Below are 20,000 nucleotides of genomic sequence, written 5' to 3'. Positions count from 1 at the left end.
CCTTGCATCACAGTATCATCTACACACAGCCATTCTCCACTCACCCCTATCTCCTGCCTTCTCCCTTCCTTGCTCAACAGACATCCCCCTCCTTCTCAACACTCCTTTCGCCCCATCCATCAATCTATTGCTCGGTCGTCCCCTCAAGTTCACTCCATCCACCTCTGCCATCTACACCTCTTTTGCTAATCAATCTTCACTCATTCCTTCCATGTGTCCAAACCATCTCAATGCTCTTTCATCAACCCTGTCTGCCATCTCCTTTTCCATCCCCGCTCTCTACCTCACCTCCTTGTTTCTCATTCTAACTAAACTTGTAACCGCTTCCGAATTTGTCAGACATTTTATCTCAGACATGTTTAATCTTTTCCTCTCTGCCGCTCTTTAGTTCCACGTCTCTGCCCCACACAGTGCCGTAGGCACAATTACCCCTTAAGATTAATGATAGTAATAATAATGATAATAATAATAACGATAATAATAATAATAATAATAATAATAATAATAATAATAGTAATAATAATAATAATAATAATAATGATAATAATAATAATAATGATAATAATAATAATAATAATAATAACAACAACAACAACAACAATGATAATAATAATGATGATGATAATAATAACAATAATAATAATGATAATAATAATAATAATAATAACACTGGGTTGCATCAGAAAAAAAAATTCTTGCAACAGAGACGTCATTAACGTTTTTCATTACAGTTTCGCATGCTAAACCCAGAAAGCATACCCATTTTTTCAGGGAGGTCCTCATTTTTTTGTAATAACTGACACTGTATAAGAGTTCATTGTGCAGAAATGCGTCTAAGCCAGGTCTATAAGGGTAAGTAAAGGACATTCGAGGTTGACGGTACATTTCATATTATTGAAAACAAACAAAACATGATAAATGGGCATAACATACATGCAGGCATGTAGATATCTGATTACAAAAAACACAGTTTTATTTGAAAGCTGAAGGCAGCTATTCTCCTTGAAAAGCACGCTTTCGCGACATTCTCTTGTGTGCCGGTTTATCAGCAGATGTTGTCCAGCTTCTTCGAAGAGACCAGCAGTAATCAGCCATCATGGTCACACTCCAATTGCCTTGATAGCGGCGCTCCATTTCGGATATATCTTGATGGAACCTCTCCACCTGTTCCTCACTGTACTCACCCACGTTAGCAGGAAAGTAGTCAAGGTGGCTATGTAGGAAATGTATTTTGATGCTCATGCGTGCGCCAGCCGCCTCATATGCTTGAAGCATGTTCTCAACCCGTTCCTTGTAGTCATCAGATTTTCTGTTCCCCAAGAACCCTGCCACAACTAACTTAAAACACCATGTCATCTGACTTAGTAAAGTACTGCACGAATTCCTGCTCTCGATGCCTATACCATGCAAAGTGTGTATTACTTGCCAAAAGATTTTTCTCTGCTAACCTTGAACCTAACAATTGTGCAGATTCTTTTGACAGCCCAAGATGTCTTACAAGGTCATCTAGCTCACTCTGTTCGAACAACTGAGGGCTTTTCCCAGAGGTCCCAGTCAACTTGATCTCTTGATACACATCCGGATTTTCACCGTCACTACATGAAGAGTGACTTGAACTAGCACGGTGTACATTCTCAGGAGGTATTGGCACAGGAACATCATCACTGTGTGGTACAGGTTGCATAGCTGATGGAATGTTTGGGTATTTAATGTGTTTCGAGCTTTTAGCATTTCTTCCCAGCGGTTTCACCATACAAAAATAGCAGTCTTCAAGGTGATTTGTAGGTTCCCGCCACACCATTGGTATACCAAATGGCATTGACTTACGGTTTCCTTTACTCCAATGGCATAAACCAGAAAAACAGTTCACACAGGCAATGTGAGGAGCCCATGGTTTATCCTGATCTCCAATTCTGATGCCAAAGTAGGCACGATAGAGATGTTTTACTGAAGAAGTGATGGTGCGCTTCTGTTTTGATGGTGTGTACTTGCCGCATATGTAGCAAAAGGAGTCGGGGTGGTTCTTGCAAGTCCGTGGCATCCTTCAATTAATGAATCTGCAGCAATCCGTCAATGAATCTGCAACAAAATAGGTATATAAACATACTAGTATTAAACTAATATTAAACATATAGTATTAAACATATATATATAGTATTGAACATATATATTAATTAAATTAATACTCACAATTAATAGATTAAACCTAACACCTACACCACTCGACTAATTAACGTAAGGCGCCACAAATCTGGCGCGGATTAACAAAACACTACACTAGGACATATGCTGTAACACATAAACTAGAACTTTTGGAGCAAAATGACTACTACCACAGTGATCAGCACGAAAAATTAGTCTAGAAAATGATACTGTCATTTATGTTGCATTTTTGATGCAGCCCAGTGTAATATTAACAATGATAATGATAACAATAATAATAATAACAATAATAATAATAATAATGATAATGAAAATAATAAAATAATAATAAAAATAATAACAATAATAATAATTATAATGATAGAATAGTAATAACAACAACAACAATAGTAATAATATCAATAACAATAATAATAATAATAATGAAATAGTAATAACAACAACAACAATAATAATGATAATAATATCAATAACAACAACAACAATAATAATAATAATAATAATAATAATAATAATAATGATAATGTAATAATATAATAATAATAATAATAGTAATAATAATAATAATAATAATGATGATAATAATAACAATAATAATAATAATAATAATAATGATAACAATGATAATAATAATGATAATAATAATAACAACAACAACAACAATGATAATAATAATAATAATAACAATAATAATAGTGATAATAATGATAATAATAGTGATAATAATAATAGTAATAATAATAATAATGATAATAATAATATAATAATAACAATAGTAATAATAATAATAAGAATAATAATTATTATGGTAATAATAATGATAATAATGATAATAATAATAATAATAATAATAATAATAGTAATAATGGTAATAGTAATAATGATAAAGTGAAGGGAAATTATATATATCCTGACAGAAAAGAGAGAAGACGTTTCATGCATTGCTACTGACAGGTGGAGACGAAAGGCAAAAATATAATAAATGAATTGATAAGTAAATGAATAGATAACAAAACCAAATAAAATAAATTAATATGATACAACAAAACGAAATAGAATAATGCAATACAAAATCAAATAAGATAGAATGAAATGTAGACTACTTGTTATACACTCCTGGAAAGATTCATGGAAGTCTGAATATATTGAGAATAAGGGAAACGGTAGAAACAATTTCCAAGGGAGAGAATGAACTTGGGCAAAGGAAAGGACTTGATTCATGTATTCAGTCTTAAATAGAATATTCATGGAAGGCTGCAAAGAGGGAGATTTTTTTAAGGTCTTCGTGACTCAGGAAGAAAAAAAAAAAAAAACTGGGTAAAGAAAAGCGTGGTACTGTGAGAGGAGAAAGGGTTTTTGGTGAGTTCGTCTCCTTTATTGTAAGATAAGGCTAAACTGATTCTACATGCGGCAGGAGCCGATATATATATACCGCGTGGGTAGTCACCCGCGGTGCGTAATTACATAATTGCACTGGATTAGGTTAGGTCGGGTCAAGCAGGGTCGCATTGTCAAAGTCGCGTCAGGTCTACCCCTGTGGACGACATGATGCGCGTTCCATGCCACGTGGTTATTGTGGTGTGTACAAGCGCAGTGAGTACATAGTTTATACAAGGGAAAAGAACGTTGAGAGAAGAAATAAAGAAGATAAATAAAAATAAATATAATAGACGACGAACTGAACTACACGCATTTTTTTAATATAACCCTAATGGATAACATAAACGCATGGGCAGGTGGTCGTAAGTTCGATTCCCGATGCGGGCTTGCTGCGTTGGTTACGGACACTCCTAGCCAGGCGGGGAGGCAACCCAAACATCGGCAAAAAAAAAAAAAGGCTTTCCATGGGTTTTTCACTTCCCACTTCGTGGAAGTGGGAATGTGAGTTTATATGAAAATAAAAGTTGATGGAATCGAAGTACAAATAATGAGTGTGACCTAGATGGTAGCAAAGGAAGGTGGAAAGAGTAGGGTCTTTGATTTAGAAACGGGGCTCTAAGAGAAATCTTGTTGAAAGGAAGTGAATCGCTGGAGACAAACAACGCAGGTTATGGAAAGGAAATGACGAGTTAGCGGCAGAGAGAGCTGCGTCCCCCCCCCCACCCCTCCACCCCCAAGTGCTTGGTAACTCGGTAAAGTAAATAACGAACTTTAAAAAGCTAAAGACCTTGGAAAGAAAAAAAACAAAGGGCTCGGCAATGTTTGGGACCAAAGAGAGGAGAGGCGTTGTGGGCGCGTTGCAGTGCATGCAGAGGACCGCCAGGAGTTTGATAACTAAGTCACTTAGGGAATAAAAGGGAATGATTGGCGGAGAAGAGTGGCCTAGTGGAGGGTAGTCGACCATGAAGCGAGAGAATAGGAAGAGGGCAGACAATGCAGGCAGAGTTGTAAACACACGTGAACACAAGCGAGACAAAGACTCTGTCTATTGAGGATCTAGAACTTGGCGGCGGTTATTGATGAGTGCCAAGCTATTGTGAAGATTTGAGAAGCTTAAGTGGGAGTGCAAGTGAATTAATTTGAGTCCCTAATGACCGCGCGAGAAATTCTGGTGACGTTGAAATTTGTGGTCTTGGTAGTTACATTTTTAGGATGATTCAATTGGGCACACCTACACGTATTCTCGCTGTCAAGCTGACATGTATAGGAATACGTGCACCGTGCATTAAGTGATTTATTTTCATACAGGGTTATACAAAATTCTCTTTCCTTGTTGGAAGGAGTGGCTGTTGTGTTAAAATGGGAAACTTGGGGAAATGCGAAAGGCCATGAGCGTGTGGGTCTAAGAATGGAAAAGATAAGAAAACGTATACCGCAAAAGTGGTAATGGTGTTTGTGAGTGTGTACACCGGTGGGAGAAAAAAAATGGTTAGAGGGAGAGAAGTGGGGAAAGAAAGAGAGAGAGAGAGAGAGAGAGAGACAGAGAGGTGGGGGAGAGAAAGAGAGAGATGTTATATAATATAAACCAAATAGACAAATGTAGCTGATGATAGGGAAGAGTAGAGCAGTAGGCTAGTGCCTGAAAACATGATCACAAGGATTAAAGATACATGGAGGGGTGTATGGAAATGAAGCTTTCGTGGAATGGAAAAACACATGATATAGTAGATAACTTGGGTATGTTGCAAGTTAATGAAGGTAACGAGATCACACGTGAAAAAGATGATGTATTTGTAAAAATATGCGGACAATGAAATGGTTCAGGATGAAGCTAGGGGGATGTGTGATGTCACGTTAGCTGTTTCATATAGATACAAGCGGAATTATGAAAGGTATTAAAATAAGTACAAAGTAGATAAGGATGACACTGGGGGAGGTAATAAGTGTTGGTAGATGTAGAAATACTCTCCACAGACAAATTAATGCTAAGAAATATTGAAAAGAGATTGGCGTCCTATGAAAAACGTTGGGAGGGAATTTCAATAAATGACGGAAGGAAAGTGGAAGGAAAAACATAACTAACAGATTCTAGCTGCTTAGGAATGGATTTGAGGACAGGTGTAGGAATGAAACGGTAAATGAAAGAGTGAATAAGAAGCACATTGAGGACTTCTATTGCTCTGCGGTGGGGAAAAAGTTTGTCATCTAAAGAGACATGAACGGCGGAGAACTTTTGTTTCTAAGTTAGAAACATAAGAAGAATGGAGGAGAATATAAGAGACCATAAGTCCTACACTAGGCAGTTCCATTTCACTTACCACCTGTCATCCCTGTCCAGAAATTTATCTAACCTTCTCTTAGAACAACCGATTTCTTCAGCACTCAATACATGATTACTAACGGCGGTATCATAAATTCTTTCCTTATATGAATCCTTGGAAGGGAAATATTTATATATGGAAAGAATTTTTCTTAAGAATACCACTGTAAGATTCTTACGGTGGTATTCTTAAAAAAATGATTTCCTTATATAGATACTTCCCTTCCAAGGATTTATATAATATTTATATAAGGTTCTTAAGAATACCACCATAAGTCTATTCGTCCTTAACTACTCTTGTAGACGGTAGATGTACAACCAATGAAATGAAAGGGTGAAAGTGGTGGAAATGGACGTGTGCAAAATTAAGAAAATGGAGAGAAATAAGAACAGATGAAGAGTATGGAAAAATGGATAAAATGAAAATATGGAGATAAAGATGAAGAGAACTGCTGATGCGGTTTGCACAAGCGGAGAGAATAGAGAGGACAAGATGGTATAGAAAAAGAATAAGAAAGTCCCTGGAAGAAAATGTTGGGAATGGGATTATCACGCGAGATCCAAAGGTATTGGTGCAGGACAGAAAGGTGTAGAAATGAAAATACAATGAAGGAGAGGGAGAGAGAGGGAAGGTAATAGCAAGAAGGAAGACGAGAAAGGAAGAGCAATTTAGCGAGAAAACGTTGTGAAAGGAATGAATAAGCAGGTTGCAAAGGAGTAGATAAGAAAAATACAATAAACAAAAGGGAGAGAGAGGGAGGGCAATAACAGGAGGTAAAGCGAAAGTAGAAGAGCAGTTTAGAGATGTAATTGAAAAGTTGGACACAGAGGGCTGTTTTCTAGGTTGTTTTGGGCTAATTTTACAAAAAAAAAATTGTGTTCATTATTGTGAAAGGCAGAAACGAACCTTCTGTCCTAGTTTAGGATCTTCAGACTTACCCTCCAATTTTTTTTTTTTTTTTTTTTTTTTTTTTTTTTTTTAGGAAAACTCCAAAACAAAAGCAAACTAAGGCATTTCTGATCGTAAGAACATAAGAATGGAGGAGACTGCAAGAGACCATAAGGCCTACACTAGGCAGTTCCATGTCCATTACCACCTTTCATCCCCCTCCCTTTATCTAACCTCTTAAAACAACCGATAGTTTCAGCGCTGACTACAGGGTTACTAAGTCTATTCTAATCGTTAAACACTCTATTGGTAAACCAGTTCTTGCCTATTTCCTTCTTAAGTCTAAAAGATGAACAGTGTTATTAAATCAAAATTGTAAATCCAAAAAGATTTAGCAGAACACAATAAGAAACGTACCTTTCCTGGTGGTGGCGTAATCGGAGGGGTGCTGATTTCGCATTCGCTTCGTTGTAGGTTTGAATCCCGCACTTCTCTCCGTTTCCCAGCAGTAACTCTTACTTGCCCCAGCAGTCTTGAAGACCCATAGGGTAAAGGTAACGGCTTCGGCCGTAGAGACTCAGCGCCTCCTGGCGTAGGCTCCTTACTCTTTCCACAGATGGAGTTAACGACTTAATGCATCATTGTAAAATTGTGGTCTTAACTTTAGGCCATTTTATTAAACACTGTATATCAGCGATACCATTACTAGATGCAGTAAATACTAAATCACAAATCCGGTATAAACTGTAGATTAGCTGAATTTAGATAGATCCAAAGTCATTATATTGATAAGTGGATACGACACAGCATGTAATCCCAGTGACTGATAAAAAAAAAGTGTTCACAGAAAACACATTTCTATGGATTTCACAGAAGTTTGCTTTAAATGGAATTAGGAAACCTACAAGTATTTATAAGTAATTAAAGAACGTTTCTTGTTGAGATTGCATAATTAATACAGTAGCCCTGATAATGAAACTTGCATTACTGATGTAGGACAGAATGCTGGAAGTAAATGTTTATATAAGAATTTACTTATTTCCCTTCAATCCCATTTTAGTAACTAAAATTCATTTACGGATTACAATTTCGAAGTGGATATTTTTTTTTTTTCCTGTTTGCTGAATGAGAGTGGGAAAATAAGTAAACAAACTTCGTCGTTCGAGATGTTTATCCATGAATGAATAATGTGCTGACAGTGTCGCATTCACAATAGCGATTTCTCCCCCGGGCGTATTGAGTTTTCTGTTCACCTCCCCGAAGTCACTTTATTATTAAGTTAATGATTCATCAGCTGCGTCAAACGGCTTACATGATGGCATCCCTTTTTTTTTTTTTTTTTTTTGTAAATGTTTGCATAAGAATTCGACATTTTCTCCTACGGGGTTTTTGGTTATTGTAATTCTATATTAATTCAGTTTTATTTGCATTTTTATATTTATATTATTTAATCTTCTCTTATTCTGGTTCAATTTTTTTTTCCATTTTATTCCATTCTATTATATATATATATATATATATATATATATATATATATATATATATCTATATATATAATTTAAACTTGTCTTATTCTGGTTCAATCTAATTTTTTCATTTCATTCCTAATTTTATATATATGTATACATATATATATATATATATATGTATACATATATATATATATGTATATATATATATATGCATATATATGTATATATAATATATATATATATATATATATACTGTTTTATAACTAATAGTATAATTTAGTTATTTATTCATTATCATCATATATATCTCTGGACCACACAGGTGATATATCTTAAACCTTCTCATTGCGAAGGTTTCTCTTAGACGAAGAGTAGAGAAGATCTTAGTTTAAATGCATTTAAGGTTCGTTTCACACATATCGACTTTTCAGTGTGCGCCGTCCCCGACAAGACGTCGTGCTCTCAAATTACCATGGCTGTCTATGGACGCTTTCACAAGTCGTCGTGACCTTTGAAAGCGCCCATAGACAATCATGGTTATTTGAGAGCACGGCGTCGTGTCGTGGACGGCACACGGCGAAAAGTCGATACGTGTAAAGTCAGCCTTACCCAGAGGGTTTCCTTCAGCTGGATAAAATCAATAACAGTATTGAAAGGCTCCAAGGTAAAGATTCAGAGGGTGACGTATGATATGATGTTTACCACCACAAGAGCTACACATCTTGATGTGACCACATTTTAGCCGTTTTTACATAGACTCGTAACCACTGGCGGCGTAATTGGAAGCGCGTTGGTCTCTGATTCGTTTAGTTGTGGGTTCGAATCCCGCACTCATCTCAGATTTCCACCAGTGACTGTTACCTGCCCCCAACAGTCCCCCAAAGCACATCATTGGTCAAAGGTGACGGCTTCGGCCGCAGCTACTCAGCGCCTTTTGGCGTAGGCTCCTCACTATCACCATAGATTCATGGCTGGATACTCATGTACATTATTTTCCAGTGGTGCAAATATGAGGGTGATATCGGGAACATTAATGTTCTTATCGATGCCTCAGTTGCTGCAAGAAGAATTTTGGAAAAACAAAACTGTTGGCTGAAAATTCGTGTCTTTGAAAGTTTCACGTTGGGATAGTTTGTGGTGATTTTTATTTATTCGTTTATTCATTTATCTATTTATTTACCTTATTTAATTTATATATCTATTCATTTGGTTACTTGTCCATGTGTTACATACTCATTTATTTATTCATTCATATATTAACCTTTTTTCTCTATTCATTCTTGTCTATTTATTTAATTATTCATTTACTTGCTCGTTTATCTATCTTATTTATTTATTTAGTCATTTATTATCTCTTCATTTATCTATTTACCTACCTTCCTATTTATTTCCTTAGACCAACTACAAAACTGCTGTGACTGAAACAAAATCTAGAATCAGTATATACGGACCATGGACACGTTGAAGACTGCTGGATGTCTCCTGATCCTTTTGCTCTTTCTAAGTCAGTAACGCCCGACGCCCAAACTCGTCTTGTCTCTGAACAAAGGACGACGAAATGGGGTGGAACAAGGATACTAGGGATTCCCCTATTTCCTCCTTATTTCCCCTTGTTTTTCTTCCATGGAGAGTCAATTCTAAAGCATGGTTTGACTTGGTTCCCTGCCCATGTTTGTAGCTGAACCAAGGGCGTAGTTTTTTACCCTCGAACAGTTTACGACTCGAAGTAAGTTTCTTACGAGGTCGCAAAAGACTCATCGGAAATCTACAACCTTGAAAGTAAACGTTGCCCACAGCTCTCCAAAAGACATCGACACGAGCGTGCCATGGCTGGGGGGAGGAAGAGGAAGAGGGGAGGGGGGAGAAGGAGGAGGAAGGGAGGAGGAAAGGCGGTGTGGGGGGAGGGGAGTTGAGCGTCTCTGGCACCACAATGGCGGCGAGTTCCCCTAGGGCTGCAGGTCTAGTGTCTTTGTGTCCCCGCCCTCCTCGCACGAGCCGTCATGCATACTCTCCCGGCCTTGGCAATAGTCCACACTTGTCATTTATTCTTATACTTCAACTCTCGGGCTGTTTCCCACCGTTCTTGTGCATGACGAGAACTACCGTTCGAGTCCCGAAAAGCGTCCTGGGCTATTTCTCCTTCTTTTGAAAATCCGTGCACATAAGGCAAAGGTGACGCCCCATCCCCAGGTCGCAGTGAGTGATGATATTTGTTATCATGCACATTTTTCTCCCCTTGTTTTATTTTCTTTCGGTCACATTTTCTAGGTTAAATCCTGCCATTAAAATGGGCTTATATTTGTGTATCTCATTACGCCCACCATGGAATTTATGTTTTAACCTATCACGACAACAATGGCCAATTTGTCATAGAGTGGCTGGTGGGTATCAGAGGATTTTATTCAGTGCTGAAGTGGTCTTGAGAAAGTTGAGAAACAGCATTACTCAAGAAGAAGAGGACTTGTGAGGAAAGAAGTTGAGGAACATTGAATTTAAGTCCATCTTAGACCTTTCCCCTTTCGACCTTTACAAAGGTATTCCAATGAATCTCATTTTACTGACGCTTCTCATCATATACACAAATGCATATATGCATATGTTCATGCACACATGCATGCATTCATACATATATGAATACATGCATGCATACAGACATACGTATATACATAAATACATACATACATACATACATGCATATATACATACACACATACATATGTATACACACACACATATATATACATATACATATATATATATATATATATGTGTGTGTGTGTGTGTGTGTGTGTGTGTGTGTGTGTGTATGTTTGTATGTAAATATATATATATATATTGGTTGCATATTATAGCGGCTAAGTAGCATACAGCGGATAATTTATGGTCTATATTTGGCTCCCCTACGGACCAGAGCTACACATCATTTCATCTATGATAGAGGAAATCTCTGTTCATAGAGAAATGATGATACTTTATTATACTGCGACTATCCCTCCGTTATGCTGTCCCCTTGTTACTGTCATGTACCATTTCTCTGAATAATCATTTCATTTTTTCGCGTAACCCTGTGGTGGGGGAAAAGAATACTGCCACTTGAGATGTGCGAGGCGACAAAAAACGGGACGGGGATTAGGACTAGGCATCCTTCTCCTTGTAGCCATAAAGGTGACATTCGTAAAAAAAAAAGTAAAGGTATAAGAGAGTGTAAGAGTTTTCCAACCAGTACCCTAAAGTTTGGGTCTTTTAATGTGCGTGAATGTGGTACAGGTGGGAGTAAAAGGGAAGAGATAGGCAGTATGTTCGTGAGAAGAAAGATGGATGTGTTGGCACTGAGTGAAACTAAGTTGAGAGGGAGGAGTGACTGTGAGTTTGGGAGTGTAATTGGGAAGTTCTCAGGAGTGAGGAGAGGACGAGGGAGAGAAGGGTGGCTATATTAGTAAGTGAAGAGATAGGTAAGCATGTAGTGGAGTGGAAGGAGGTTTCTACAAGGTTAATGTAGATGAAGGTGAAGCTGGGATTTCCGATGAGTCTTTTGCGACCTCGTAAGAAACTTACTTCGAGTCGTAAACTGTTCGAGGGTAAAAAACTACGGAGACGCTAGTCAAAGCCATACTTATAAGTAAAACTGTACACAACGAAAGAATTATTCATATATATATATATATATATATATATATATATATATATATGTGTGTGTGTGTGTATGTGTGTGTGTGTATAAATATATATATATATATATATATATATATATATATATAAATCATTAAGAATATGTGCATGTATATAGTACTGACCTGCCAACGCTGTATATAGGACACCAGGAAGAAATCTGTTTGAAATACAATACGCTGCCATTGAATGAATGTATATATAATTTAATGGAATATAATACAAAGAGCATTGCCTGACAGCCTCTTCTTGATTAATTAATTCTGCTCGAGCACAGTATCATAACAGAAATACTTCAATATTGTCATCATTTATAAGCTTATTATCATAACCGATGGGAAGCGAGGGCGAGGAAAAAACAGAGAGGCGATATAGAGAAGTTTACAGGAGTAACAAGGCAGATGTTGGGAGGAATTTTTCTTTGGCATTGGGCTTCGAGTGTTTAATTGAGATTTATCAAGTACCACGTGCAAATGGGACCTTTTTCATACTCTCACTCTTACTGTCGTCCTCATTTTCACTCTCACTACTTACTCTTATTTTTAATTTCTCTCAATCTTACTCTTCTTCTTATTTCTGTTCGTACTCTTGCTCTTATTCTTAATATTACTTTTACACTTTCATTTAATTTTAACTCATACTCGTACACTTACTTTTGCTCTTATTTTTGCTCTTAGTCTCGGTCTTACTCTTAGTCCTACCTCCATTCATAGAATTTTATTCCTACTCTTGTTCTCACACCTTCTCTTACTCTTACTCTTTCCGTACTCACACTTTTATTTTTACTTGTTTTTCTACTCTTATACACTTGTAGCTTAGTTACCGCCTCCAGCTAATCAAACCTGATCCTTATGTAATAACGAAGCATTGACATTGACCGTGCTCAGCATTACACTAAAAAACCAGAAAGCATAATATTATTTTGAATGACCTTGCGTTATTTTGGCGTTTTGAGAAGAGGGCGTGGGGGAAGGGGAGAGGAGGAGGGAAGGGTATGGGGGAAGGAGGAAGAGGAGGAGGAGGAGGAGGAGAAGGAGGAGGAGGAAGAAGGAGGGGCAGTTACCGTGACCTCCTAACCTCAGCCCTCTTCGGGTCTCTAAGTATCATAGCCAAATTGAGTCCATAGAAGCCCTCAGATTAGAATGGAATAGAGTAGATTTAGATAATATAGAAAATGATAGAATCGATAGAATAGAATATATTAGAATAAAATAGAGCAGAATAGAATAGTATATATCAGAATAAAATAGAACAGAATAGAATATGATATATTAGAAAAGAATGGAATAGAATAGAATAAAGTAGACTATACTAGATTAGAATAGAATAAAATAAAATAGATTTGGTTAGTGTGAATTCGAACAGCAAAGGGTCAATTACAGTATAATTATCTCCTTGGGTACAAAAGCCTTTCATCTCGTTCAAAGTATTTAGCACTAACCAGAAGCAAGATTGCTTTTTCCTGCCGCTCCCGCCCCACCTCGGAAATAACCACTAATGGATGAATTCTGCGGGAAAAAATACCCATTTTCAAATTAAAGTAATTACACTGTGACCAACGCCATACGTCAGAGAGGAGCTTCTCCCTGCTTCTCGTCTTCGTAACACGTCAAACCCCTCATCTTCACATGGAGGTGCAGCCCTGAGGGGATGGTATTTGGTCCCCAGACCAGAATTAAGAAGAATTATTTAGCCTTTGAAGACCAGATAATATCAGTTTCGTGAGAGATTTGACAGGCACAGCTAGGGAACTCACCCACCTTACGAAATGTTGTCCTCAAATAAAAGATTGAAAAGGGGAAATATTTAAAGAGAAGACCCTTCTGACGGCTGCATCTGTCATCCAGAAAGCCCGTTTTGGAAAATAAGCGCGTATAAGAACTTTAAAACTTTATTTTTTTCCCAAAAGCGCGCTCTACGCTTCCTGCCGACCATTTTATTTCCGAGGCATAAGTTGGATCCACGCCGCGCCGTGGACAAGCACCCAATCAAAATCCAGCTCGTGGAAATATATTGTCACATTTCTCCATTTGCGATATCTTTGATGTAAAGAATATTTACAGTATAAATCGCATAGGCACCGCTATGTTGATTCCCAAAAGTTCTCTTAGTAAATTAAAATTAGGAGTTACTTCAACAACTTTGATCGTTAACTTTAGGGACTTTGTGACTTTCGTTTTCTTTTCACTGTTGGAATGAACTCAGTGATGAATAGAGCTGTGGATACTGGTGAATGTAAATCTAGTGCCTAGATCACTATCCTAGACTCTCCCCATGAAGCTGCACTCCATAGGAATAGTGGAAGTTCTAGTACTCGCATTGTTAGATGAGTAGGCGAGGTTAGTTGGCATAATCATCTCTTAGTCGCACTTAGAGTTTCTTCTCGTAGGACCGAAGAATTCACCCACATCTTTAGGGAAATTCCTAATACCCGGAGATGATGACTGGAAGTGGTGTTGTGGGTATTTGGGTAAATATGTTATCACACTGGGCATTCACGATCTTCACCAGCACCGACAGTTGAGAGTTCGTTTGAGTAAAAAAGACCTCGGTTACAACATTTTAGTTTGCAAATCCTCAACTATCAAATTACATTTTCGTTATATATACAGCAAAGCTAAACGATGAAGTAAGAGATTGTGAGCCTATACGAATGTTAGACATAATGTTGAAATGTTCTTAGAGAACTCTAGATTTCTGTAAGCGAAGTCATATTCTAGTCATTCAAATGGAGGTTGGAGGTACGATGTTGAAGGAAAAATAGTTCAGTGTGAACTCCTTATGAGGAGAAAGGTCTGTGATCAAAGGCTTCGAGGTCGCGTCTGAACGTCTTCGGAAGAAAGAGTCCTTGAAAAATCAAGAGGTGACACTTGTGGGATCAGTGTATCAAACCAGGACGCACTCTAAAATGTCGAGATGAAACAAGTAACCTGCTTTACCACCAAACACTGGGTGAGGCACTACGGTCACGTGACTGACTCGCCTCTCGAATGATAACCCCGCTCATAGGGCCATCACCGAGATGAACCAGACTGAGCAAGGTTGGAGGTACACCGTGTCAAACGAATTGTATCTGTCATGCGACGGTGGAGATTGAAATGGAGTCTGCCTGGAAACTTATTATGAATTGTCCATAGAGCTGGAAGTCAGGGGTGAGTTTAGTTATGCTCTATTACGGCGTTTACCTCATTGACTGATATTTGATATTTCATATGGTTGGCTGCAGGTGCGTGGCTTTCAAAAGGGCCACCGTTTAATTATTTGTTGACATTAACTTCAAGAGATTGTCCTTGAAGTCGAAACGGTTACTCGAATGAATTATGAAACTACGCCATAGCTCACTAGTCTATTCAATATCATTTATGTATTCATTGTATATTATTATACATCTCTAGGGAAATCACCCTCAATTCCCTTTACATGTGTGTTTGGTAGGGGGCGAAATCAAACTATGCCTTTATTTTTAATCATTCGTGGAAAAAAAAATTGAAGAAAAATATATAAAAAAAAGTCCTAATTCCCTCGGTCTGCCCCATTTGATTTCCTTTTATGACATGCAGAACATTGCGGCTGCATTCTTGTTCCCGTCATTTCTAACGTTTCAGAAATCCTCTACCTTACTTCCCACCCACTTGCACATCCTGATTATTATATATCTGAGACGTTCTTTTTCTCTTATATGTAACTTTCTACCTTCATTGTTCCCTCCTACCCTTATTTCCTCCTCCCTCCTCTTGTTCACTCTTATCTTTCTTTCTTATTCTCCAAATTTACTATTTATTCTGTTCTTACGTCATTTGGTTTCCTTTGAATTCAGCTCTTCGCTTCCTGTTCAGTCTTAATTTTCTTTGCTATTCTCCTACTTTACTTTCGATTCCCCTGTTTCTTCGTTTGGTTTCCTTTGAATTTAACTCCTCACATCTCCTACTTCCTAGCATCTAATGTCTCTCCCGAGCTCATCAACAATCTAATTTTGTCGAACAGAACAAAACGCGCTAATTAATTAGAACCAAACAAACTTCATTTGTAATATTTACCAGTTTGTTTTCAACTGCCAGTGAATATGCAGGTTTTCTCTACTCGGTTAAATCTAATGAATTTTTAATGTTCGTTTTAGGATAACTGTCTTTCTTCTCCTTCTCCTTCTACTTCTTCTTCTTCTTCTTCTTCTTCTTCTTCTGCCTCTTCTTCATCATCATATTCTTCTTCTTCTTTTCCTTCTTCCTCTTTTTCTTCTTCCTCTTCCTCTTCTCCTTCTTCCTCTTCTTCCTCTTCTTCTTCTTATTTTTCTTCTTCCTCTTCTTCTTCTTCCTCCTCTTCTCCTTCTTCTTCTTCTTCTTCCTCTTCTTCTTCTTCCTCTTCTTCCTCTTCCTCTTCTTCTTCTTCTTCTTCTTCTTCTTCTTCTTCTTCTTCTATATACCCTGTAAGTTCCCACGTGAATTCTACTCCAATGACAGTTTGCTGTCTTTCTTTTCAGCTTCCTTTGTAACCGTGGTTACTTCTCTTTTTCCGCAGGGCTATCAGGGAGATCAGCGTTCCCTTTGAAGAGCTCCATGACGGCTTCGGCGACAAGCGAGGGGAGAAGATCCCAGTCGAGTTCAAGCAGGACGGAACACGGAACGATGTGGAGCTTAAGATCGTGAACCTTAGGAGCGCAAACACAGCCACCTTCGACAGCAGAAAATGGACTGAGGTAGGGTGGTGGAACTGACCTTATTCTTCTTTGTTTTCTCGTAATAATGAATAACAATAAAGTGTCATGCTTACCATCATCAGCGTCGTTTCATCGATTCTGTCATTTGTGTTACTGTTGTCAGTGCTGTCGTCATTATTTTTGTTGTTCTTGAAATTGTTGGGATATTATTTGTGTTATTATTTATTCTTTACGCTACTGAAGGGAAGTATATGCTTGTCACCAGTTTCGTTTCACTGTTTATGGTATTTGTGTTACTAGTATCAATGCTGTCATCATTATTTCTGTTGGTCTTAAGATTGCTGTGTTGTTACTTGTATTAGTATTAATTGTTCTTTACCGTACTGATGGGCGAACACACGGCTAAACTTAGTAGCCTAGCGGTAGCCATAATAAAAAGACAAGTACCACTCACACACTTCCAATACACATTTATTCACTATTTGTTTACATTGATTTTCATTCAACGTCACTAAAATTATTCTTATAGTCATTCAGTTGTAATAGATTAATGGTAGTGTGCTTCCCTTGAGGCGGGTCCGCTGGAATATACGTGAAGAGGGATTCTGCATCCAGTGCAGCGTTTCATAACCGGAATGGTGAAATAAATTGTAGGGGGTGCTGGGACGTGCTGAATACATGGCGCTACTTCACCCCACTTTCCTTTACTCTTCTAGTAATCAGATGTTAACATGATTTAGGGAATGCTAAACTGTTTAGTACTGACTACAGGGGTGCAAGGGTCGGGGAAAACGCTGATCTAGTGGAACTATGACACTATGGGCGTCAGTTTTCCGAGACGCTCTGGATTTTGGCGACAGAGATCAGGGCTGAGCCGAGGGACCCATAGGGAGTGAGGAGGGGGAGGGGGGACACACAATTTCCTGACTATCTGTTATGTTAGAGTAAGTTTTATCGAAAAAATTGGTTGAGATTTCTTTCCAAGTTTATATGTTTTACCAGTGTTATAACCGCAACGAGGGCCAAAGTTTCCTGGTGACTACCATGGCAGTAAAAGTGGCGGCACACTTGGCTAGTATGCTACTTGTTTTTGCTATTTCGTTTGAGTAGAAACGACTTCCGTTACAATATTCTAGACTTCCGTAAGAACATCCCAACAATGTGTCTAACATTCGTTTAGGTTTAACATCTCTTAGTTCGTTATTCAGCTTTTCACCATATGATGTAATAATAATTGACATTTGGAAATTTGAAAAACAACATATCGTAACCAAAGTCGTTTCTACTCAAATGAAATAGCAAAAGCAAGTAGCATGCTAGCGAGAAATGCCTAGTGTGCCACCAACATCAGGAAGGAAAGTCCACTTGAAAAAGTTCCTTGAAATGTCATATTTGGTTTACAGACCAGAGATTGATTTTTGAAGCCCTCTTAATCTTTTGCTGGCTACGCGATGAGTGAAGTTGTTTCTTCCTGCGTTCAGATTCAGTTTACACATTTTCCTTTCATTTCTTACGTTCTTGCCTACTATTTCTTCTAGCGATAATAGGCATTTTTTTCACTTTTTTTTGCACTGTAGTACAATTACGCATTCCATGAATTAAGTAAAAGACCATGAAGTAGAAATAGGTCAGTCCTTATTCATTGTATATATTATTCAACTGACCTTTATTGGATTATTTAGTAGCACCTTTACGTACCAGAGTCACACATTATCCATTTTAATTTTTATTAAGTTTTTATTCATTTATTTATTTATTTCGAGGGGACTGGAAATTAATTTCCGCTCAAGAAAGAATGTTGATCACTTAAATCCTGCCATTTCTCTTCAGTCCAACCTTCCTTTAGTGAAATACCAATACATCCTAAAATCTGTCCTTCGTCACCACTTTTTTTAATATATATATATATATATATATATATATATACATATATATATGCATATATATATACATATATATATATACACATATATATATATACATATATATATACATACAGTATATATACATATATATATATATATATATATATATATAAATATATATATTTATATACATATATATACATATATATATATATATTTATATATACATATATATACATATATATATATATATATATATATATATATATATATATATATATAAAACGTGATTATAAGAAAATTAAATCGTTTTAACCCTCCCAGGGATTACGAATATTATATATAATTTCTTGTTAAGAATACAGTCTTCGTTTATTTATTGTTATTTTATTTTATTGTTTAATTATTCTTTTTTTATTCATTTATTCATTTATTTACACCACGCGATGATTCCATTCATTCTCAGTGCACTGGTGGCGTAATAGGTAGCATGTTGGTCTCACAATTTGCTTAGTTTGGGTTTGAGTCCCCTACTCCTCTCCAATTTCCAATAGTGACTGTTACCTGCCCAACACTCCAGGCGCATAATAGGGCAAAGATGACGGCTTCGGCCGTAGGTACTCAGCGTTTCCTGGCGTAGGGTTCTAATTACTACCAGCACCACCCATAATCTTTTCGTATTCAAAGTTGAAAATAGATCTTCGATGTTTAATGCATTTTATATATCCACAATGCGTTTTTTCATCACAAATGAAACTTCTCATAAACAAAATATCAAAAACCCGTGGAGAGAAAATGCATAAAAAGTTTAACCATGGAAATCATTAATCATGGACTTAAGAGGAAAGAATATATAAATACAAGTTAGTAGGAATTAAATAATTTCACTAACATCCACCAATATCTGTTATTGTAGCGTAAAGGTTAAAAGCATTCTTCATCTCCTTTTTTTTTTTTTTTTTTTTTTTTTGTCCATCTATGCATTATCATCATCCTCATCGTTGTCGTTGTCGTCGATGTCATCATCATTGTCGTCGTTGTCATCGTCGTTGTCGTCATCGTCATCGTCGTCATCGTCATCATCGTCGTCGTCATCATTATATTCCTTCCCTTTCTCCTCCTCCTCCTCCTCCTCCTCCTCCTCTTCCTCCTCCTCCTCCTCCTTCTTCACTTTTTTTTCTTAATTTTCCCCTTTATATTTTTCTGTGTCTTCCTCGTCCTCTCGTTCTTTATTCTCATCTTCACCCGCTACCACTTCTCCATTTCCCCTTTCTACTTCCCACCCTTCTCACCCCCTCTTTCCTTTGTCTTTTCATTCTCCTTTCTTTTACCTTTCCTCATTCTCATTCTCCTTTTTTCTCCTTATCTTTGCCCTCTTCCTCCTCTTCTTCCTACACCTCCCCGCCAACTCCTCCTCCTCTTCCTCTTTCCCCCTCTTCCTTGTCTTGCACCTTCTCTCGTTCTTCTTCGCTTCTTCATTTCTTCATTTTTTCCTCTTCTTACTGATCTTGCACCTTCTCCTTGTTCCCCTCCTTCTTTTTCTCCCCTTCCTCTTCTTCTTCCTATACCTCCCCTCCAACTCCTCCTT

At 37.3% G+C, this 20,000-nt stretch overlaps 1 protein-coding gene across 7 annotated transcripts in view; it reads left to right on the top strand.

The window, feature by feature from the left end:
* Nmdar2 (glutamate ionotropic receptor NMDA type subunit 2) overlaps positions 1-20,000 on the top strand; it is a 671,980-nt gene that overhangs the window by 435,148 nt on the left and 216,832 nt on the right. For all 7 annotated transcript variants that reach the window (XR_012967269.1, XR_012967266.1, XR_012967267.1 and 4 more), the window contains one exon: positions 16,409-16,586. Coding sequence is in view for 3 of the 7 variants with exons in the window: in XM_076200978.1 (XP_076057093.1) it covers positions 16,409-16,586 (178 nt within the window). In the remaining 4 variants the exon portion in view is untranslated. The remainder of the gene's footprint in view (positions 1-16,408; positions 16,587-20,000) is intronic.

Source organism: Oratosquilla oratoria, chromosome 17, assembly GCF_046742065.1.
Source record: "Oratosquilla oratoria isolate Oo_2021 chromosome 17, ASM4674206v1, whole genome shotgun sequence".
NCBI classification, from domain to species: Eukaryota; Metazoa; Arthropoda; class Malacostraca; order Stomatopoda; family Squillidae; genus Oratosquilla; species Oratosquilla oratoria.
Note: the sequence above shows the minus strand (reverse complement) of the source record. Positions and strands in the feature narration are given on the sequence as shown.